Source organism: Phycodurus eques, chromosome 15 (genome assembly GCF_024500275.1).
Source record: "Phycodurus eques isolate BA_2022a chromosome 15, UOR_Pequ_1.1, whole genome shotgun sequence".
NCBI lineage: Eukaryota > Metazoa > Chordata > Actinopteri > Syngnathiformes > Syngnathidae > Phycodurus > Phycodurus eques.
Genome location: NC_084539.1, coordinates 5,711,176 through 5,735,205, shown reverse-complemented (window position 1 = coordinate 5,735,205; position 24,030 = coordinate 5,711,176). Strand labels below are relative to the sequence as shown.

Sequence of the window (24,030 nt, the reverse complement as noted above, 5' to 3'; positions counted from 1 at the left end):
TCAAATTAAACATATATGCAGTCGTACGTACCTCTGTCATATTGGAATGAAAGTGTAGCCTACACCTTTTTTATAACCACTAGGTGGCGGTGGCATCCATCCATCCATCCATTTTCTGAGCCGCTTATCCTCACTAGGGTCGCGGGCGTGCTGGAGCCTATCCCAGCTGTCATCGGGCAGGAGGCGGGGTACACCCTGAAGTGGTTGCCAGCCAATCGCAGGGCACATACAAACAGACAACCATTCGCACTCACAGTCACACCTACGGGCAATTTAGAGTCTCCAATTTATGCATGTTTTTGGGATGTGGGAGGAAACCGGAGTGCCCGGAGAAAACCCACGCAGGCACGGGGAGAACATGCAAACTCCACACAGTCGGGGCCGGGGATTGAACCCGGGTCCTCAGAACTGTGAGGCTGACGCTCTAACCAGTCGGCCACCGTGCCGCCTGGCGGTGGCATATTAGAATGAAAGTGTACACCTTTCTCATAACCTCTAGGTGGTGGTGGCATTTTGGAATGAAAGTGTACAGCTTTTTCATTACCTCTAGATGGCGGCATACATTTATAAAATGTGAAAGTTTTTTCCCATTTGCCCCTATACCTATGTATAATGCGCACTATTGACTTTTGATAATTTTGGGGGAAAGAAAATGCGCATTATACATGAGAAATTATGGTAATTAATTAATAGTCTTGAAACAGAAAGTCATGGAACTTTGTGCATCAACACTGCCTGCCAGCACTCTGTAAATTTTGTCTGGCTAAGACCTGCATAGCTTAAATGGGACTGTTATGGGCCACCTACACTATTGTTGTGGATGTTATCCGAGACAGCAAAACTAAAAGAGCAACATCCTCATTTAAAAACTGGTAATAACAAGGCACTAGACACAGTAATTTACACAATGTCAAAGTGTACTTCCGCGGCACCTCCACCGAACACTGCAAAGGGTCAAAATGCAACTTCCACAGCCTAAAAGCACTACTCTTGTAATTGATTTGCTCGGTAATGTTCACAAAATGTCTAGTGAGGTGCATCTTTATCCAGAAAGTCAAAGGAGATGTAACTGTACTTGTTTTTTCTGTAACTCACCCTTGGTGAAGGAACCTTGGCCTTTTTTTTCTGCCGTTCTTTCTGCAGCTCCTCATCAGGAAGCAGGCTGAAGGAGAAGATGTTCCCATCATCTCCTGCTGTCAGCACAAACTGGTCATCATGGCTGCAACAGATGTGCCGCAAGTATCCATAATTACTGTCATGAATGCTCAGTTCCCAGTACGGCTGCATAGAGGTTAGGGCGTGATCATCGGGATCCAAAGGATAAACTCTGATGGAGCCTGAGTGCATGCCGCAGAACATCAGCTGTCTGTTGGAGCTGTAATAGAAACAATCAAATCAATCAAAGTATGGGTCCCTATTAATTTGTTATACCTGCTAACTGAATTTTAGCTACAAACACGTGTAATACCTGAAGGTGACTGAACGAATAGGGTCACCATCAGCATTTTGGATAGCCAGGAAGTCAAATGGCTCAACCAGACATTTTTCTGAATTTTCATCCTGATTCTCAGAGAACTTACAGTGGTACAAAAAACCAGAGTCATATCCTCCCTGAAGAAGAGAAAAATGACTATTTTGAATTTACAAGGTACTTATATTGTCAATTCTTCAATATGCGTAACACATGCAAAGGATTGAAATTACAGTACTCAATGGCCCGCGGTGCTACAAAAGACAAATAATAACATCAATATAAAAGCTAAATAAACAATAGTATATACAGTATAAAAATGATTAATTGAATGTGCAAGTACCAAAGGTCAGGTGAACGTGTGCAACAGTCAAGGTCAGCGAACCAAGGCAAATAAGACATTATAAATCCGATGACAAAACCCCAATGCTGCAAAAGTGGCTGGTGTGACCCTGAATCTGGTGTCAGTGTGTGCTTGTGTGCTTGTATTGTGTGCGTGTGACTGTGTATGCCTCTACATGTTTGCGGGGCATCAGAGTTCAGGTGGGCAGAGGACAGAAGAAGTAGAGGGGGCAGAGGGGGCAGAGCGGGCAGAGAGTTCAGATTCCTGACAGCCTGATGAATAAAACTGTCTTTGAGTCGGCTAGTCCTGGCCCGCAGACTCCGCAGTCTCCTGCCTGATGGCTACAGATGGAAAAGGCTGTGTGACGGATGGGTGGCATCCCCTGCTATTCGGAGGGCTTTGCGGGTGAGGCGGGCGCTGTTAATGTCCTGCAGGGAGGGAAGAGAGGTTCGATGATCTTCTCAACTGCCCTCATTTTGCGATGGAGAGTCTTGCGGTAGGATGTGGCGTAGGCTCCGTACCACACAGTGATGCAGTTGGTCAAGATGCTCTCTATGGTCCCTCTGTAGAACGAGCCCATGATGGGGGTCAGGGCTCTGGCTCTTCTCAGCTTGCGCAGGAAGTTGAGACACTGGTGAGCTTTCTTGGCCAGTGATGAGGTGTTCCTGGTCCAGGAGAGGTCCTCGGTGATGTGCACTCCCAGTAACTCCGCCGCAGCACCGTTGATTTTCAGGGGAGCATGCTCGGAGTGTGCTCTCCTGAAGTCCACAACAATCACATTTTTTGTCCCCACGTTCAGGGAGAGACTGTTGTCCATGCACCACCTGGCCAGGAAGCTCACCTCACTCCTGTAGACTGTCTCATCTCCGTTGCTGATGAGACCCACCACAGGTGCCACGGGACAGATTGGCCCTGGCTGTCCTCAGGCCCTCCTCATCCCCAGACCTAAAAGCTGCGTTGCGGACCTTCAGTGTTCTGTTTCCAACAATATATGACCTTGTGTCGACTTTATCCATTGCTATAGAATATTGTATATCCTGCTCTATAAAAATAGTAAATGTATTCTACACCTGTGTGTCTTTGGTGAACAATAAATTCCCTTCCCTATCAATTTATGATGGCGGCAAAGGTTTTAGGTCATAAAAACAATTGTTATTGTGTGTTTATGTGTACTTGCCATTGAGAGCCAGAATTGGCCAGGCTTTGAGTAGAACCCCCAGTAGAGAGGACTTGGAGGGTCAGGGATATAGATACGAGGCAACGCCTCCTCTTCCTCTTCCTCTTCTTCTTCTTCATCTGTGATCTCATTTTCCTCTCGTTCCTTCTTTCGCTTTTCTTTTAATGCTTGTCGTCTTGCTATTTCCTCCTCTCTCTGAAAACCACAGATGCATGTGAATGAAAAAGTTGTTATGTTTGTGTTGTTAAGTTATTTGTACAATTACGCATATATGTTACATGAATATGATTGTTAAACTTCATATTTAAAAAATATTAAATATAATATGTGTAATACCCTAATTCGAGATTTGATGCTCTTGAAGCGAAAGGTTCTTCTGGGCAGTTCAAGTAGTTGGTAGGATTTGCCTGTCTGCTGGGTTTTAGGATCAGGACACTGTACCTCCACAACATGACCACTTAGACACAGGATTAGCAGACTGTTTTCATGCTGGGTAAAAATGGAAATTGTTTTAGTTATGTATTACTGGATTGAATTAAAAGAATGAGTGTGCTCTCTTTCAATCAGAGACAAGACTTACATGGGAATGAGGTGACCACTCCAGTACCTGTACTGGTCCAGGAACACAGACAAAACCGATTGGCTCATATTTTTCTCCGACAGTGAAGAAGAACACAGTGGAGTCTGAGCTCTAAGAATTAAGGTGGGGAAAAAAGAGCAAAAGACTTAATTCTATTATGCTAATGTAGGACTATACTCTTGCAGCCTTCGCCACATTAATTATGAGTTTAATTAGATGATGAAAGTAACTGCATTATCAAATTGTATCACACTTTAAAATGAAGTGAGAAGCAGTCTAGATCTACAGTATACACACAAAAACGTAATTAATTTTTCATAATGTAAAATTCAAGATGTTTGATGCAATTCAAAATAGTCAACAGTAAAATGACAGCAAATGCTGTAGTATAAAAACTGTTGACATCTTTCATCATTCATAAAGCTATGGATAATCTACTGTGCATAAAGTAAAAGAGAAAGGGCTGGTTTAGGCCTTTTCAGAATTTACAATTAATTATGGCGCTATCAAGGTAGATGGCAGCAGGCAGAATTGCCTATGCTCAACGTTTTTTCCTTTTAATAGGTCATTTTTTTCTTGTTTTTGTCACCAAAGTACTTGTTATCGTGGGGAAATAAAATTTTGATATAATGACTTCATAATAATTAGTTTCATGAAATGAAAAGGATCCACTAGCCAGGTTATACATGATAATTAGAGGAAACAAAGTTGATTAAAAGTCCCATATTTTGGCTATTTAGACCTCCACAGAGTGACTCTTTGACACTTTTATACTAATTCTATGTTAATTTCATTTTAAAAAAAAAACAGTTTTGTTTTGTCATTCTAGTTCTGACAGCTACTTGTTTGACCCAGTTTTGTATCCACTTTGTCCTTTCCTCTGATTGCCTCTGTGTAGAAGACCCACTTGTGAGAGCTCACGTATTTGTTATCTTGACAGCACCGGCTCGGGAGCAGAGAGGGAGGCGGAGATCTTCGCGAGTGACGTAAATAAGCTCAAAAAATTCAAATGACCTGCTTTCAGGTCTCTCGAGAGAATAACGTCTGGAATTTAGGAATGAGTGGACGATTTTAATCCATGTTTCACATGTTTACTGAGGCACCATAGAGCCAATATTACATCCTGAATATTAGAAAAGTTGATTTGGGGCTTTAAGGGGCTATATTCTACTCGAACAAACCATGTAATGTATCAACAAAGCTACAATGTTCATTTGATAAATGTGTTTGCCATGAGATTGTAGTTTGTCTTCCCCTTTGTCCTAGGTAATGAGTAAATTGTGTAATATTTAATTGTAGAATCTTCAATTGAACTAAAGCTTTCTTACCCCAGTGGCTAAGATCGCTCCATTGCATTCATATGCAACTGTGGTTATAGGGGCATTATGAGGTTTAAAGGCTTGTTTGAGGCGCAGCTGGGCCTCAACATTGTGCCTGGTTACTATTTGAAGGCCTGAAGGGTCATAAAGCTCTAGTAAGCGCACCACACCATCTTCAAAGCCAGTCACCAGTAAACTTCCAGTCTGGTTCACCTGGAGACAAATGTAAGAGGGTCTTTCTTCTGTCACACATTGTTGGTAAGGAAGTAGCGTCCGTGTACATTTACCATAGGTGGGGCCCAGTGGAGAGCAGTTCCACCCTGAGTGAAGCGGTTACAAGTCAGTTCTGTTTTTGCCAGAAAGTCAAAGACTCTGACTGAACCTGGAAAAAAAATATGGAGGTAGATAAACACGTGTTGTGACAGTGTGTTGCAAGTAGGGTTGGGCATCATTTGAATTTGAGTGATTCCGGTTCCAAACGATTCTAGATTCCGATTATTTTAGGGAGGTGGGTCAAAAAAGGTTTGCATGGTTTAAATCAGGGGTGTCAAACTAATTTTTGTCACTGGCCACATCGTAGTTACGACTTCCCTCGGAGGGCCGCTACAACTGTGAACCCATATAAATGAAAGATTACCTCCTATACTGTAATTACATACAGCATACACAACACATTGATGAATAGCCAGTTTTGAAATCAGAAGCCTATAAAAACATGTTTTTCAACCATTACATTTCTTTTCAAAGGGGGATTGGTAACAAAAAAATGCTTGCAAATATCCATCCATCCATTATCTGAGCCGCTTATCCTTACAAGGGTCGCGGGAGCGCTGGAGCCTATCCCAGCTATCATCGGGCAAGGAGGCGGGGTTCACCCTGAACGGGTTGCCAGCCAATCACAGGGTACATATAAATAAACAACCATTCGAACTCACATTCACACCGACATGCAATTTAGAGTCTTCAATTAACCTACCATGCCATGTTTTTGGAATATGGGAGGAAACCGGAATGCCCGGAGAAAACCCACGCAGGCACGGGGAGAACATGCAAACTCTACACAGGCGGGCCGGGGATTTAACCCCGGTCCTCAGAACTGTGAGGCAGATACGCTAACCAGTCGTCCACCGTGCCGCTGCTTGCAAATATCTCAATGGTATTACACCAGAACATTTGGTTTCACGGGCCACATAAAAGGATGTGGCGGGCCGGATCTGGCCCCCGGACCACCAGTTTGACACCCGTGGTTTAGATAAAGGGTATCCAAATTATGAACATTCATTTTCTTAACAGCTCGCAGCATGGACTAAAATGAACATTTGACTCAGGGTTCTTTATAACCAGTATCACTATCAAACCTGTGATCTATAAGGCAATGTGTGTAGAACTAACCCAATTGACCTAAAATTCATGAATTAATGTTTCAGTGAAAAGTTATAGCTTTGTTAAAATAGTTATTTGGGACTGTTTTATCGCGTCAAATGGTTTCTAATGGTTTTTCTGAAAAAAAATATCGACGCAACATTTTTGTTTTTGCTCCCATTTTTCATGAGCTGGACTCAAAGACTCATAACTTTTTCTCCATACACAAAAGGCAATTTCCCTCAAATATTGTTCACAAACCTGGTTAAATCTGTGTTAGTGAGCTTTTATCCATTGTCGAGATAATCCATTCCACATCAAAAGTGTGTCATATCAAGATGCTGATGAGACAGCATAATTATTGCACAGGTGTGCCTTAGGCTGGCGCAATAAAAGGCCACATCAAAACTGGGAACCAAAATTTTTAAATTTGAGCGATCCCGGGAGAACCGAAACGGTTCTCGATTCTCTATGCGCAACCTTAGTTGCAAGCATTTAAGTGTGTACAGTCGTGAAATGACTCACGGTCCAGAGCAGTCGTGGCCATGAGATGACTCTTCTTTGATACATCAAGGCCGTTGATTGCCCCAGCATGGAAGGAAAACAGGCACTCGGGATCAGGAGTCTGTTCACATCGACGTTAAACATCATCTATCAATATCAGTGTGGGCAACCAAATAAATAAATAGATAAATAAATCACGCATACTAGATTAGGGTCAGTATTTGTTCATGCAAAATATATGGAAGTGATTTTTTTTGTAGTGTTACAATACAATTTTCCTTTGAATTCAATGTTTTCTGGAATGATGTCATAGCACCCCTGGCAAAAATTATGGAATCACAGCTTTAACATTTAAATGTTTAATTTATGAGGAAAAAAAAGGCAACTCACTGATCTTCCAAAAACTATTCTTATTCAAAATGCCACCATTCTGGCTTTTAGAAACACTAAAAAAGGAAAATTGCTGTCGTCAGTCAACATTTTTTTGGGGAGAAAGTAGAGGAAAGAAATACATGGAATTGCTCAATTCTGAGGAAAAAAAAAATAAAGAATCATGAGAAACAAACAAACAAAATACTACACCACTAGTGTTTCGTTGCACCTAGCAGCTTGCAGTCTGTGAGGCATGAATTTAACAATATTCTTCATCAATCCGACATTAACTTCCTCAAATTGCTGTTACCACCGCAGCTTTGCAGGTTGGAGCCTTGTCATTGACCATTTTTCCGATTTTCCAACACAGATTTTCGAATGGATTGAGATCCAGACTATCTGCCCGCCATGACATTGGCATTATGTCTTTCTTGAAAGGTTTTTACAGTTTTTGCTCTATGGCAAGATGCATTATCATCTTGAAAAATGAGGTAATCCCCAAACATCCTTTCAATCGATGGAATCGGAGGTGTCCAAAATCTCCATGTAAACTTTGAAGATATAATGATTGTCAGCTGCTTTGCCTTTCCTGACATGCAGCCCCATATGATCAGTGACTGTGGAAATTTGTATGTTTTCTTCAGGCAGTCATTTTCATTAAACCCATTGGAATGACACCAAACAAAAGTTCCAGCATCATTACCTTGCCCAATGCAGATTTGCGATTCATCACTGAATTATCATTTTCATTTCATCCAGTCAGCCACCATCCACGATTACTTTTCTTTAGTCCGCTGTTTTTTTCTATTTAGGTGTTTAGGATGGCTTCCGTGCAAATGCCGTATCAGTCTGTCGTGGTGAAGAAGGAGCTGAGCCGAAAAGCAAAGCTCTCGATTTACCGGTTTCAATATACGTTCCTATCCCCACCTATGGTCACGAGCTGTGGGTTGTGACCGAAAGAACAATATCGCAGATACAAGCGGCACCTTGATACCTTCTTGAAGATTTATAATTCTCTCCTTTGTTTCAATTGATTATCTCTTGTGTTGGAGCCATGATTCATGGCAATCCACTTGATGCAACAGCTCTCCAAGGTGTGAGCACTCTTATTTAACTGCTGAATAATTCGCAGATTCAATCTGATGTAGGACTTTGTTTAGAACTGAAAATTACAATTCCATATTTTCCTCAGAATTGAGCGATCCTGTATTTTGTATTTAAAAAAATCTGACAACAATTTAATTTAATTTTTTTGTGTGTTTCCTAAAGCCAAAAGGGTGGTAGTTTGACTAAAAAAAAATATGTGGAATATCTGTGATTTGCCTTTCTTTCTGCAAAATTAAACATTTAAATGATCATCCTCCAGGAGCAATGATGCCATAATTTTTGCCAGGGGTTGTACACTGGGAGTTTCTGAAGGTTTGACCATGTCGGATTCCAAAATCGACAGATTTACAATACTGGCTCTGTTGTGATAGTTTTGTCAATAATTTGGAAACTGAAACTGAAGTCGAGACGGCAGCTTTGGTCATAAATGTTAAAAATACCTCTGTTTCGTACATACTTCATAGTCTCATACACAGAATATATATCCATCCCATCCATCCATTTTCTGAGCCGCTTCTCCTCACTAGGGTCGCGGGCGTGCTGGAGCCTATCCCAGCTGTCATCGGGCAGGAGGCGGGGTACACCCTGAACTGGTTGCCAGCCAATCGCAGGGCACATACAAACAAACAACCATCCACACTCACATTCACACCTAGAATATATATAAATGTGGAATTTTTTTTTAAAAAGTACCAATGTTGCAAATATACACAATTTTCATTTCCCTCAATCACTTTTAAAATCATCAAGGATGGGGTAGCCTTACTGTGTATGTGAATGAAAGATCCACTTTCCAAATGGCTCCATTGGTATCCTACCAGACCACACAGGAGATAACTCAGTTTTGATCATTCAATGAGGCAAAGATCATGTGAAATACAGTCGGTATGGAAAGTATTCAGACCCCGTTAAAACGTTCACTCTTTGTTATATCGCAGCCATTTGCTAAAATCATTTAAGTTAATTTTTTCCTCATTAATGTACACACAGCACCCCATATTGACAGAAAAAAAAACTGAATTGTTGATTTTTTTTCAGATTTCTTAAAAAAGAAAAACTGAAATATCAGCTTTTCTTTTTTTAATAAATCTGCAAAAATTTCAACACAGCAAGAGCTCCGACTTAAACCCAAATGAGGTTCTCTGGAGAGACCTGAAAATGGCTGTTCACCAACGTTCACCATCCAACCTGATAGAACTGGAGAGGATCTGCAAGGAGGAATGGCAAAGGATCCCCAAATCCAGGTGTGAAAAACATATTGCATTATTCCCCAAAAGACTCATGGCTGTATTAGCTCAAAAGAGTGCTTCTACTGAATATTGAGCAAAGGGTCTGAATACTTATGGCTGTTTGATATTTCAGTTTTTCTTTTTTTAATAAATCTGCAAAAATGTCAACAATTCAATTTTTTTCTGTCAATATAGGGTGCTGTGTGTACATCATTGAGGGAAAATTTTTAATGATTTTCGCAAATGGCTGCAATATTAACAAAGAGTGAAAAATATAAGGGGGTCTGAATACTTTCCGTACCCACTGTATGTGTTTTCAATAAGTGATTGGCGACTGCTGACCTGAGCATACCAAATTGTAGAATCAGGCTGTGAGCTTTTCACTATTGAAAAAAGGCAGACATGGCGCCCAACCACCATCTCATTCATGGGCTCCATCTCAAACCTGCTGTTTTCACTGCTACTGTCAGCAGCGTCGATGGTCTCAAAGTCCCAGCCCTGCAGGATCAAAGTAAACACCATACACCAATGAGCCATAACATTATTTTTTATGTCTTTATTGAACATTTACAAAACAAATTAACACAAGATACATTATGAAAGAACAAAAACAAATGCTTAATTGAATGAGTACAAGTTTGACTTGTATAATAATGAAATAGGTAGCTAATCATAAACAGAAGAAATGGGCAACTTAAATGATGGTGGGGGCCGCAATTTTTCATTTGTGCTTACAGGGGACAACAGACCGTGCACTTCCGAACCAGATGTGTGACAAAAATGCCATTTGGTCAAAATATCTGCCTGTTTTTTTTGTTTTTTTTTAACTGAACCAATGTACATCACAGTATAATGCAGAGACAAGTCAGTGCAAACTGTAGGCCGGTCCCAAGCCCAGATAAATGCAGAGGGTTGCGTCAGGAAGGGCATCCGGCTTAAAACGTTTGCCAAACAAATATGAGCGTTCATCCAAAGAATTCCATACCAGATCGGTCGTGGCCCGGGTTAACAACGTCCGTAGAAGAAGTTTAGTGGCAGGATTTAAATTATTTTACCATGGTGTAGATGGGGAGAGAAATGGAGTCGGGGTTATTTTAAAAGAAGATTTGGCTAAGAATGTTTTGGAGGTACAAAGAGTATCAGACTGAGTTCTGAGGCTGAAACTTGAAATTGAGGGTGTTATGTGTAATGTGATTAGTGGCTATGTCCCACAGGTAGGATGTGACCTAGAGGTGAAAGAGAAAGTGAAAGAGGAGCTAGACAAAGTAGTTCTGAGCATCCCAGACAGAGAGAGAGTCGTAATCGGTGCTGATTGTAATGGACATGTTGGTGAAGGTAATAGGGGTGATGAAGAAGTGGTGGGTAAGTACGGCATCTAGGAAAGGAACTTGGAGGGACAGATGGTGGTAGACTTTGCAACAAGGATGAAAATGGCTGTAGTGAACACTTTTTTCCAGAAGAGGCACGAACATAGGGTGACCTACAAGAGCGGAGGTTGAAGCACGCAGGTAGATTACATCTTGTGCAGACGATGTAAGCTGAAGGAGGTTACCAACTGTAAGGTAGTGGTAGGGGAGAGTGTGGCTAGACAGCATAGGATGGTGGTGTGTAAAATGACTCTGGTGGTAGGGAGGAAGACAAGGAAGACAAAGGCAGAGAAGGGAACCATGTGGTGGAAGCTGAGACAGGACAAGTGTTGTGCAGCTTTTCGGGAAGAGGTGAGACAGGCTCTCGGCGGACGGGAGGGGCTTTCAGAAGACTGGACCACTGCAGCCAAGGTGATCAGAGAGGCAGGCAGGAGAGTACTTGGTGTATCTTCTGGCAGGAAAGGAGAGAAGGAGATTTGGTGGTGGAATGGCAGGTTGTATGGCAGGTTGGACACTAAAGAAGGAGAAAAGGATCTATACAGGCTGGCCAGACAGAGGTATAGAGATGGGAAGGATGTGCAGCAGGTTGGGGCGATTAAGGATAGAGATGGAAATATGTTGACTGGTGCCAGCAGTGTGCTAGCTAGATGGAAAGAATACTTCGAGGAGTTGATGAATGAGGAAAATGAGAGAGGAGGAAGAGTAGAAGAGGCAAGTGTGGTGGACCAGGAAGTGGCAATGATTAGTAAGGGGGAAGTTAGAAAGGCATTAAAGAGGATAAAAAATGGAAAGGCAGTTGGTCCTGATGACATTCATGTGGAGGTATGGAAGCATCTAGGAGAGGTGGCTGTGGAGTTTTTGACCAGCCTGTTCAATAGAATTCTAGTGCGTGAGAAGATGCCTGTGGAATGGAGGAAAAGTGTACTGGTGCCCATTTTTAAGAACAAAGGTGAGGAACAGAACAGAACTGTGAGGCAAATCATCATCAGGCAATCATTAATCATTCATGGTAAATACTGCATTGCTTAAAAACATTATTTTCCTCAGCAGGATTCCAACCTACACAGTGCATACATACTGTACTAGATTCTGTAGGTGCACCAAGCAAAACGAGTATCTACAAATATCAAGGCTCAAGCCTACCCAAAACCTGCCTGAGCCTACACTATGGCTTTGTCGTCACATAAATTTTTTTTTCTTGCGAACTCGTTTTGTTCACGATGGAGAATGAACAGGTTCAAATGGTCAGGACTTTTATTGTGAATCAGCACCCTTTATTGGAGGAGAGTTCATACTGCAACCAAGCAGTGAATTAAGGCAGTTAGTCAGTCAAAATATCAGAACGATCACTCCAATATTCTGGATTTTATGGACACTATAACTGTTTTCCTCTCCATAGGGGCCTTCATTATACAGAAAAAGCTTAATGTCACTTAATGTCAGAAAATTGCGAACAGTCGTCACCCAAATTTATGTGGACATGTCTTCTCATGTCCACTTCAACCACTGAAAATATCAGAACGTTGGCAGCAATATTTCGAATGTTATGGACGTTAAAGCGTTTTCCTCATTATGGAGGATTGTCCTGGTGTCTGTGCTCTGGCGGCTGATATTTCGGGCCACCCACGAAACTTCAGGACACGAGCGCCCGTTTGAAAGTACAACAGCAAAAGAAAAGAATAAACACACACAAGCACACAATATATGTTATGTATTAATTTAAATAATACTCTATATAGGCCTTTATCAGCAACTTCCAGGTCTATTGATTGTCACCTTTTCTGAAGCGCAAGCAACATTTTCGTCTCCTGGGTTCTGGAGTAGCCGCGACTGTTCAGTCTTGGCGACGTCTGCGCCAGTAAAACAGACCCTATAGCGACCGCCCATGAGTGCGTAGGTATGCCTTCAAAAAAAGATACACTAAAATCCGCTTTTCACCGGTACTGTCTGTCCATTTTATTGATGTCATCAGAAGGAACATCACATCTATCTATGGCTTCTTCTTGAATTGCTTTATGTGTTAGTCGGCAGGGGCTCGTAATGGTGCGTAGCTAGTAGACGCTAGGAGCCAGTGCTAGCTAAGTAAATGTCAAAGAGTTGTTGCCCAGTGGATCTGATACGATAAGAAATGTCACCGTGACATATTTTCTGGAAAGATAGTGCGTGTTCAGACCTGGCGGCTTTTGGGGGGGGGGGGGCACAGAAAAACTTTACAAAGGTATTCATTTTCAGTTTAAAAAAACACTCAGTATTTTATCAGTTGAGATCGTTTTTATTGCCATAACAACAGTAACTGAAGCTAGAGTTTGCAAATATCTGCCCTTTTCCATAGATGAACAAGACCTTCTTCTTCTAATAGAAGTTAGCCAGGTAGAGGTGAGAGGATGTAAAGCTAGCAACGAAATATTCAAGAGCTAATTACTTGATCATGAGTTTGCCTTTGTTTCTTTGTTGTAAAGTTGTTATACAGTATTTCTTTGTAATTTTTGGCTGACATCACAAAGAGGAGGGGATGGTGATAGACAGAGAAAGTAAGATGAAACAGGTAAGCACATGATTAGGTGGTCAAGAAAACCATAATATTAAGCATCTTTTAGATCACATTTATTGCATTTGCCAATATTGATCTACTCAATCTTTAAAAACTGTTCTCTCCATCTGCACATGGACATGTTATAGTGTAGGACTACATTTTATGTATTTACCTCATAAATTGGGCCACTGGTTGTTGGCTTTATGTATTATTTTGGAGGATTATAACTATTCATTCATTCAACTTCCGTTCCGGTTATCCTCACAAGGGTCGCGGGCATACTGGAGCCCATCCCAGCTATCTTCGAGCGAGAGGCGGGGTACACCCTGAACTGGTCGCCAGCCAATCGCAGGGCACATATAAATCCTTATTATAACAACTTCCTTACAAAACATCTGAATCAACTGACAAAAGAAAAATCATGGGTATATACTATATTTACAACAGTGTTGTCTATTACTCAAATGAAAATGTTTATAAACTTTTTTTTTTTTTGCGAGCTGGAAACTAGCATCAATGTGTTTAATATTCCTTTTCTCTGGGATGAAATATTCATGTTGATATTTTGATTTTACCTGAGGTTAAACTGTTACAACAGGTCTGTGCTTTTCTGACAATAAACCAGACAGATAAAAATGTACAATGTATTAGTTGGACAGATAGATTTTGTTGTTATTGTTATTATCTATTTAACTAGATCCCACCATAACTAGGATCTCCACCAGGTCACTCTAAAATGTAGCAGAATGTCAGAAATCACATCCACGATATCCAGTCAGCCCCACTACTACGACCACTGCCACCACGTCATATGCCCCTGTGGTTTCCTGTGGACTGAGCCCCCCCAAAAGTCAGAACCTAGAATCTCCCCTTATAGGAAGAATTGCTACTGCTTTCAATATTGTTGAACCTATGAATTGAACACAATAATAAACACTAATGTGTCTATATAAAAGCATATGTATTTTACCCGTATCATTCCATCAGCGCCAAAGGTCATAAGCTGCCCATCCTCCAGGGCAAAAGGCTGGACAACCCCTGCATGACAACACTGTCCGCCCTTGCTGCAGAGCTCTACTTTAATGGCATTTCCATCCCACAGCAGCAGATTTCCCCAGTTTGAGCCAGACACCACCTGAGAGGAAGTACAAGGGTCAGACAATTGGTTTTCTTGAACCACACAGATGATTTGCTGCAACCAAACCAAGTTTTTACCATTAGGTATTGTTTGCTACACCTAATCCAGTAGATCATAATTTTCACTTACTGAGGACAAATGATGGCAGGAAGACCCACAAACAAGCAACAACTTAAAGTGCTTGTAGTAAAGGACTGGTAAAAAAAAATGTATTTTAAAAAAAAACCTCCAGTGTAAACTCTGACTGTATTAGTCCATGGACTTCAGACTTTAGGGAATCATTGTGGGCAAAAAGCCTTTTTTGTTTTTAAACCCAAATTGTCAAAATATGGGCTTGTTTAATTCACACTTGGTCCAAATAGGTCTCAGTCTGTGGAAATTGAGGTGCTCTAAATAAAATGACTGAAATTCCCAAGTGGTAAATGCCAAAACTTTGTATAATCTCTCCAATTAAATATAAAAGTCTGCCTTTTTAAAAATATGCATTTATATGCAGGGCTCTACACTAACTTTTGCACTGGTCGTATATACTGTATATATACAGAGCAGGGCCCGGACCTTTCCATCAGGAAGTTCGATGTAGCCTTCAATATCTGTAGCTGCAGTTTTTCCAAAATGGCCTATAAGCCCTTCCAGTTTGAGACCTGTAAATGTGCTGGCCATTTTCCAGAATCTGGGGAGAGAAAGTATTTTAATTATGAATGTGAAAGATTATATGAGATTTAACATCTGATGTCTTATGATTAGGGTCTGAATATGACCTTTTCATATGAGACGTACACCTCTTTTATAAATATAGTATGTGTGACAATGTCATCTACAGTACACTACCTAAAAAAAGTATTGGAACAGACTTAGATAATATAGTGTGTGTGTGTGTGTGTGTGTGTGTGTGTGTGTGTGTGTGTGTGTGTGTGTGTGTGTGTGTGTGAACAATAGTTGCATTTCCTTTTGTTGCACTAATTGCATCAGCCTGTGAGCCACAAACCTCACCGAACATTTGCAGTCTTCATTTTTTATCTTTTTTTCCAGGATTTTACCACTGCCTCTTTCAGTTGCTGTTTGTAGAAATTTGTGGGATTCACTTGGCAAGTCTAAAACCTACCACTTCTTGCCCCCGATTGACTCCTTTGTTGTTTTAGCAGTGGGTCTTCGGTCATTATCTTGCTGCGTGATAAAGGATCTCCCACTCACTTGGTCGTATATTTCTTTAAATTTAAAAATGTTTCTGTGGACTTCTGAGTTCATTTCATAGCTGCCATCATTAGAAGATTAGTGGGCCGTTCCAGAAGAAACCATGTAAAACCACAGTTTGACTATATATGCAGTATGTTTGGGATCCTGAGCACAAATCCCTCATTTCTTGAAAATGTGGTCTTTTCATCACTTAGGCAACTCAATTTCATTTATATAGCCCTTTAAAAAAAACTATCTGAAACAAAGTGCTCGACATAAAAATTATACTTGATAATAATTTGAAAACAATAAAACAGTAACAAAGTTGAAAGAACAAGCAAAAAAGACACTAGAATAAGGGCTCAATGCTGTGCTGAATGCCAAGCAACAAATATGGGTTTTAAGGAGGGTTTTAAAAACGGAGAGTGAACGGGCTTGTCAGCACCAAGATGTCAATCCATTGTTAATCTTTGTTTCATCTATCCTTAAAACTTTGTCCCACGATTGTTTTAGGCTCGTCTTTGTACTTTTTGGTATATTCCATCCTTGCATCCTGCTTTTCTTGCTAATGAGTGATTTCCATCTTCTTTTGTGGGATCTGTACTTTTACACACTAGGGCAACAAAACATCACTCAGATGTTAGAATACTTTTTTTCACATGAAAAAGGGGTGTTCAAACAAAGGGTGGTCTCTTCTAAGTTGTGCATCCAATGCAGATGTAAATACTTACATTTTATTTTTATTATATTAATCGCTCATATTAATATTTAAATACCAATCCCAAATGTATTCAATCTACAGCAAAAATAAAGAAATTGACCACACTGTTCCAATGCTTTTGGAAGGGGATTGTACTGTATGTTTTTAGCCAGACTGACAGGGTGGGACCTGACTGTAAACTTCAAATAAACAAAAACAATCTATTTTCAGTGTGTCCTTTACTTAATGTGTCCAGATCCTGATGATGTCAGCAGTCCAGGGTTGTATGGGGAGAAGCTCACTTTGTACACCTCCTGAGAAATGGCTTTGCACCTGAGCATAACTTCCTCCTGCCTCCAGTTCCACACTGTCAGCATGTAGTCTGGTGCACTGCCCAGGCTGGCCAGAAGACTCCCATCACTGTTAAAGTTCACAGAGCTGAATGCACGCTGTGTACCATCTACACACACAGGTAACACATGATCATAACACAACCCTTCAAGAGAAATGATGACAACAATGATGCATTGTGGTTCTATTTACCTCTCAGGATGCGGTATGCTTGTAAGGAAGGATATTTATACACTATCAAGGTGGGTTTTCTTCCCTTCTCTGCCACGACTAAATATTCTTTCCTATTGCTTACCTGTGAAAACATACACACACAAAATAAAAATAAAGATTTTCCACTTCTTATCTTATTTTTATCATATGCTAATACTACAATGTTGTAAATGTTACTGTAAAATTAGTGGCAGACACAAACGAAATCTCATAATTTTGAAATATAAATAGAAAAGTAACTGTTACAAAACTCTTTGAGTAGCTGAGAAGCATCTGACACCTGAATCATTCTGATTGTCACCACATTACACATCGCATTTTATTTGTACTTTTTTCACTCTTACTATTAAATACTTCAAATTCCATCCCCTGTCATGGTATTGTGGTGGTAATCAATTGCATTAATGCCTTTTTCTACAAATCCTGAACAGTTTCCTTTCACCATAACACAAATTATATAACATTTCAGATATGTTCAGGCAGATTTTGTTTTAAAAAATTTGATTTGTACATGTGGACAGATCCACGCTTCGCCAGTATTCTTACCCCAATGGAGCCAATTCCACCACCACTGCAGGAGCGCATGTATCTCTGTTGCTTGGTGCAAACATCAAGCAAGATGAGCAGCTGACCAGCTATAAAGACCAGAGTTCTTTCATCCAGCAGCTGCAGGTTAGCTCTGCGCCCACAGTCGTAGCCAAATGAGTGACTTCAAGAAGAACCAATCAAGATAGAAATGAGATCAGCTGAAATCTTATTTGAGACTCATCAATATACTGTGTACCTATCAACATACGTAACAGCTCTATATAAAGACTCTGCTTTAGGAGCCTCTCATTCTGCTTTTTTGTCATTATGATACTAATTTGCCATACATGCGGCGACAAAAAGAAATAATAACATGTATATCTGGTGGTTGAAATAATAACAAAATAATTACGAGAAGACCAGGAGGTTCTCTGGAATGTCAGACTCGGGTGTGATGAATGGTTTGGAGTGAAGCTCCTCATAACTGTAACACATGTCAACTGGTAATGATGTCTGTGTTTCGTCCGTTTCCTCCTTATCCCGCAACTCGGTGCCCTCCTGGCCCTCCTGTGTAAGAGAGACATGTTACTTGGGTAATTGCTCAACAGTGGTTTTACAACTACTTTTTAGAGTATATAGACCAGTGGTGGGCAAACTATGGCCCGCGGGCCTCATCCGGCCCGTTGATCATTTCAATCCGGCCCGCCAAAGATTGGTACAGAATCACCCAAATCATATCAAACTCATGACTGTATTCATTTGACCTTGTCCTGTAATTCCTCTATAGTTCCCACAGCTCTGCACATCACCCTTGCTCTTAAAAATGGGCACGAGCACACTTATCTTCCATTCTTCAGGCATCTTCTCACCCGCTAGAATTCTTTTAAGCAAGTTGGTCAAAAACTCCACAGCCACCTCTTCTAGATGCTTACATAGCTCCACAAGAATATCATCAGGACCAACTGCCTTTCTATTTTTCATCCTCTTTAATGGCTTTCTAACTTCCCCCTGACTCATCATTGCCACTTCCTCGTCCACCACACTTGCCTCTTCTACTCTTCTCTCATTTTCCGCATTCATCAACTCCTCAAAATATTCTTTCCATCTATCCAGCACATTGCTGGCACCAGTCAACATATTTCCTAACCTGATGCACATCCTTCCCATCTCTATCCCTCTGTCTGGCCAACCTGTGTAGATCCTTTTCTCCTTCTTTAGTGTCCAACCTGGATTTAACATCATCATATGCCTCTTGTTTGGCGATTGCCACATCTACCTTTGCCCTACGCCTTTCTCTTCTCCTCGGTCCTCTCAGTGTCCCACTTCTTCTTAGCTAACCTCTTTCGTTGTATGATTTCCTGTACTTTGAGGTTCCACCACCAAGTCTCCTTCTCTCCTTTCCTGCCAGAAGGTACACCAAGTACTCTCTTGCCTGTCTCTCTGATCACCTTGGCTGTAGTGGTCCAGTCTTCTGGAAGCTCCTCCTGTCCACCAAGAGCCTGTCTCACCTCTTCCCGAAAAGCCGCACAACACAACTCTGCCTTTGTCTTCTTAATCTTCCTCTCTACCACCAAAGTCACCTTACACACCACCATCCTATGTTGCCTAGCCACACTCTCCCCTACCTATCAGTCAGTAACCTCCTTCAGATTACATCGTCTGCACAAAATGTAATCCACCTGCATGCTTCTTCCGCCGCTCTTGTATGTCACCGGATGTTCCTGCCTCTGCTGGATGCAATACTTACCCATTACTTCTTTATTACCCCTGTTTCCTTCACCAACATGTCCATTACAATCTGCACAATCACGACTCTCTCTCTGTCTGGGATGCTCAGAACTACTTCGTCTAGCTCCTTCCAGAAGTTCTCTTTCACCTCTAGGCCGCATCCTACCTGTGGGGCATAGCCGCTAATCACATTATACACAACACCCTCAATTTCAACTTTCAGCCTCATCACTCGATCTGATACTCTTTTCACCTCCAAGACATTCTTAGCCAACTTTTCCTTTAAAATAACCCCTACTGCGTTTGGCTTCCCATCTACACTATGGTAAGATCATTTAAACCCTTCCCCAAACTTCAAGCCTTACTGCCTTTTCACCTGCTCTCCAGGACACACAATATATCAACCTTTCTCCTAATCATCATGTCAACCAACTCCCGAGATTTTCCTGTCATAGTCCCAACATTCAAAGTCCCCATATTCAATTCTAGGCTATGTGCTTTCCTCTCCTCCTTCTGCCTTAGAACTCGTTTTCCACCTCTCCGTCTTCGACCCACAGTAGCTGAATTTCCACCGGTGCCCTGCAGGTTAACGGTGCCGGGGGCGGACGTTGTTAACCCAGGCCACGACCAATCCGGTATGGAATTCACGAAAGTGAAAAATGAATACACGATCTGTGATAAAAGTTAACTGAACAATTAAACCTATTATGATGATGTCATTGTCAAGTTAATGATAATACATGCCGTATACACTAACAGGAAATTCAAATCAGTCAGTGTAATCAGGTAATTTGAAATAAACAATGAACAAATGTTTTGTTTTGTTTTTCAATGTTTTGTTGCCACTGACTGAAAAGTAATGGGAAAAAAACTAACCTGATGAGAGGTATCCTCATCCATAGCTGACGTTGATTTTTTTCTGAATTAGATGAAGGGAATTTCAAAGAAACAATTTATGAACCCAAAATGTCGCTTGCCAATTTATTACATACTTAAAAACATTTTTTTTTAAATCTGGCTATAAATGATCGTTCGGGATCAAGTCAAACGTTTCTTCCCGTGAGAGAAAAATATGACGATTGAGGATAAAAGTCTTGACGCGGTGCAAGTGCTTACGTTTATGACGTCACAGTTAACGGCATAATCAAACCTGAGATGAACACTTTGAAATTGGACTGATAAACAGCCAAATTAAGTCAAGACAACAAAACACATTTTAAGCTACAACAAAAGGGTGAGTCGCGGTTTCTGTACATGTTTTTTACTGTTTCACTTAGTAAAAAAGCGCAGTGGATGAAATGTCGTTTGCTGCTGTTACCTGTAAACTCGCTCGCGCCCCTTTGTCCGGTGTAGGTCGTCGAAGTTTGCAATATCATCGGGAATAATGACTGTAAAGATCATTTCAGTACAATTTAGCTGAGCAGGGCACGAGTCAAGCGGATGGGGCGTGGGGGTTTGACAAATGAAAACAAAAGGCGGTGACCGCGGGACACTTCCACATTGCAGGACACACAGCTCAGAAGAACCAGTGGCGGTCCTAGCTTGAATGGGGCCCTGTGCGAGACCCCTCTTTGACACCAACCGTTCCACCACCCCCCCTCCCCTATTTAGAATTAAGTAAACATAATTATAAAACAAATCTTGCATTACACAAATGATTAAAAACAACATAATGTCATAAGGTCTATTGCAATAATAGATATATGAGCTGTGGAGGTTAATGGCTGTGCATCATCTAAGTATGTTACTAAAATTTTCAAAATACCTTTATGTCAAAAAAGACATGAATAATATATATAATTAGATAGAGGAGTGTTACATAAATAAAGTGAGCCCATTTGTAAGAATCTGATAAGGATTGAGGATTTAATGCCGCTTTTTACGTAGAAAATTTGCCAAAATGTTCTGCGCAGAAATTGTAAATCATAAGGAAATGTAAAACCGAAACCTTGACTCTTTGGTAGGAAAAGTTCCACTGCACATCACCCTAGAAACACCATACCAACAGTGACATTCGGCGGTGCCAACATGATGGTGTGGGGCTGCTTTTCAAAAAATGGTACTGGTAAACTTCACATTATTGAAGGAAGGATGAATGGGCAAATGTGCCGAGACATTCTTGACAAAAAGCTACGAAAATAAATCTACGAAGATGATGAAAATGAAAGGAGGGTGGACATTTCAGCAGGATAATGATCCAAAACATACTGCCGAGGAAACTCTCAATTGGTTTCAAAGAAGAAAATTAAGCTGCTAGAATGGCTCAGTCAATCGCCTGACTTGAATCCAATTGAAAATGTATGGAAAGAACTGAAACTCAAGGTAGATAAAAGATTTGAAAAGCATTATTACCTTATTATATATAGTATATATAGTATTACCTTGTATACCTTGTATAGTATATATAGTATTACCTTGCACGCAAGAATGAGAACACGCAATTTTGGGGGACTGCCGCTAAATTCACGTAGCCTAATTCCAGGTTCAAAAAAATGGGAAGAAAATTGTGGTTTGTTATAGTATGTTACTAAATCCAGAAAAACTTTTTTCTTAAAATTTTTTTTCACCTACATCATCTTCAGTGGCAGAAGATGCTCCAAAATAGTTGAGAAAGGCTCCTGATGTGTCATACAAATACATATAATTAATTTAAAAAATACAATAATTTTGATATTTAAGTTGAACCAAACTCATTGTTGTGTATTGTTTCTAAATACATTATGTTTGAAGGTAAGTGCTGAAAACCTGCAAAGAATGAGAACAATTTATTTAATACTGAATTGATGAGATTCATCCATCCATCTAGCCATCCATTTTCCATAGCGCTTATCCTCACTATGGTCGCGGACATGCTGTACATGCCTATGCCAGCTGACTCTGGGCGAGAGGCGGGGTACACCCTAAACTGGTCACCAGCCAATTGCAGGGCACATATAAAGAAACAACCATTCACACTCACATCCACACCTACGGGCAATATAGAGTCTTCAGTCAACCTACCATCCATGTTTTTGAGATGTGTGAGGAAACCGGAGAAAACACGGAGAAAACCCACGCAAGGTACTGGGAGAACATGCAAACTCCACACAGGGGGGGCCGGATTTGAACCCGGGTCCTCAGAACTGTGAGGCAGATGTGCTAACCGCCCTGTTTTGTAATATAAGAATAGATATACGGACTTTGTGGTCACCGCAAAGGTTTTAATAACTTTATGAAGCTTGCAAAGCTAACAAATCTATCTATCTATCTATCTATCTATCTATCTATCTATCTATCTATCTATCTATCTATCTATCTATCTATCTATCTATCTATCTATCTATCTATCTATCTATCTATCTATCTATCTATCTATCTATCTATCTATCGATCGATCTAATCTATCGATCTAATCTATCTGTCTGTCTGTCTAAACCCTGTTTGTAGCATAGACATATCAGAATCCTCTTTATTTGCCAAGTATGTCCAAAAAACATACAAGGAATTTGTCTCCAGTAGTTGGAGCCGCTCTAGTACGACAACAGACAGTCAATTGACAGAGAACACTTCTGAGACATAAAGACATTGAGAAAAACAGTCACTGAGCAATAAAAGGTTGCGTGTTATCTGGTAATGCCGGTACAATTTTTAATTTTATTTTATTTTATTTTTTTGACAATTGTGCAATAAGATGCAGAGTCCTCTAGCACTTAGAGCAGTTTGAATGACAAACATAGCAATAGTCCGGTGTAATGACCATTGTGCAAAGGGCTTCAAGGAGTGTATGCAGTTTAAAGTGACTAGTAACGCAATAATCTGGGACAATGTTGATTGTGCAAATACAGATACTCCTCAGTCAGTGTGCAAGGGGCAGATGCTACTCTGGCATGAGTGGCCAGTATTGGTCAACAACAGATATGCAACTAGTGCAATGTGGCGACACTACTAAAGTGGGTGCACAAGTAATGTATAATTGGCCCGACAGAAATGTGACAACAAACTCAAGACAACAAAATTGCCAGCATGTTGCAATGGAACTGTAGGTTAGCTGTGTAAGAAGTTGATTGCAAGAGGGAAGAAGCTGTTAGAATGTCTGCTAGTTCTAGTTTGCATTGATCAGAATCGCCTACCCGAGGGAAGGAGCTGTAAGAGCTGGTGACCAGGATGTGGAGGGTCCGAGAGGATTTTGCACGGTCTTGTCTTAGTTCTGGCAGTGTGCAAGTCCTCAAGGGTTGGTAGGGGTGTACTGACAATCTTTTCAGCAGTTTTGATTGTCCGTTGCAGTCGGACTTTGTCCTTTTTTGTAGCAGCACCAAACCAGACTGTGATGGAAGAACACAGGACTGATTCGATGACCACTGTGTAGAACTGCCTCAGCAGCTCCTGTGGCAGGCCGTGCTTCCTCAGAAGCCCCAGTGCTGATGCTGCATGTGGATGAGGTGGCCTGCCCCAGCCTCACCTGCGGTGGCCTGCCCATCAGAAAGCTATAAATCCACTGGCAGATGGCAGGCGAGATGCTGAGTTGGAGAAGCTTGGAGGAAAGCAGTTCAGGGATGATAGTGTTGAACGCTGAGCTGAAGTCCACGAACAGGATCCTCGCGTAGGGCCCTGCACTGTCGAGGTGTTCTCGGATGAAGTGCAGTCTCATGTTGACTGCATCATCCGCGGACCTGTTCGGTTGGTAGGCAAACTGCAGGGGGTCGAGCAGGGGGCCTGTGACGCTCTGGAGGTGGTCCAGCACGAGACCTTCAAAGGACTCCATTGTGGACCACAGATGTCAAGCTTTACTTCATACGAAACTCATTAGGATGTCGCTGAGGTGTGGTACACAATGGACTGGTCAGCAGTCAATT

General features: G+C 41.1%; 1 protein-coding gene across 1 annotated transcript in view; it reads right to left on the bottom strand.

The window, feature by feature from the left end:
• The window catches only part of LOC133413409 (cilia- and flagella-associated protein 44-like), a 32,429-nt gene extending 11,789 nt beyond the window's left edge, over positions 1-20,640 (bottom strand). Inside the window, exons 1-18 of the mRNA XM_061697737.1 lie at positions 20,517-20,640; positions 20,075-20,117; positions 17,883-18,037; positions 17,489-17,651; positions 16,922-17,024; positions 16,622-16,838; positions 15,061-15,175; positions 14,335-14,499; positions 9,807-9,962; positions 9,002-9,049; positions 6,778-6,877; positions 5,178-5,272; positions 4,900-5,103; positions 3,572-3,682; positions 3,328-3,480; positions 2,992-3,186; positions 1,469-1,611; positions 1,096-1,375 (exon numbers count right to left, since the gene is read on the bottom strand). Coding sequence (XP_061553721.1) covers positions 1,096-1,375; positions 1,469-1,611; positions 2,992-3,186; positions 3,328-3,480; positions 3,572-3,682; positions 4,900-5,103; positions 5,178-5,272; positions 6,778-6,877; positions 9,002-9,049; positions 9,807-9,962; positions 14,335-14,499; positions 15,061-15,175; positions 16,622-16,838; positions 16,922-17,024; positions 17,489-17,651; positions 17,883-18,037; positions 20,075-20,117; positions 20,517-20,599 — 2,529 coding nt within the window. The 5' untranslated portion in view covers positions 20,600-20,640. The remainder of the gene's footprint in view (positions 1-1,095; positions 1,376-1,468; positions 1,612-2,991; positions 3,187-3,327; positions 3,481-3,571; positions 3,683-4,899; positions 5,104-5,177; positions 5,273-6,777; positions 6,878-9,001; positions 9,050-9,806; positions 9,963-14,334; positions 14,500-15,060; positions 15,176-16,621; positions 16,839-16,921; positions 17,025-17,488; positions 17,652-17,882; positions 18,038-20,074; positions 20,118-20,516) is intronic.
• Between the last annotated feature and the right edge of the window lie 3,390 nt (positions 20,641-24,030).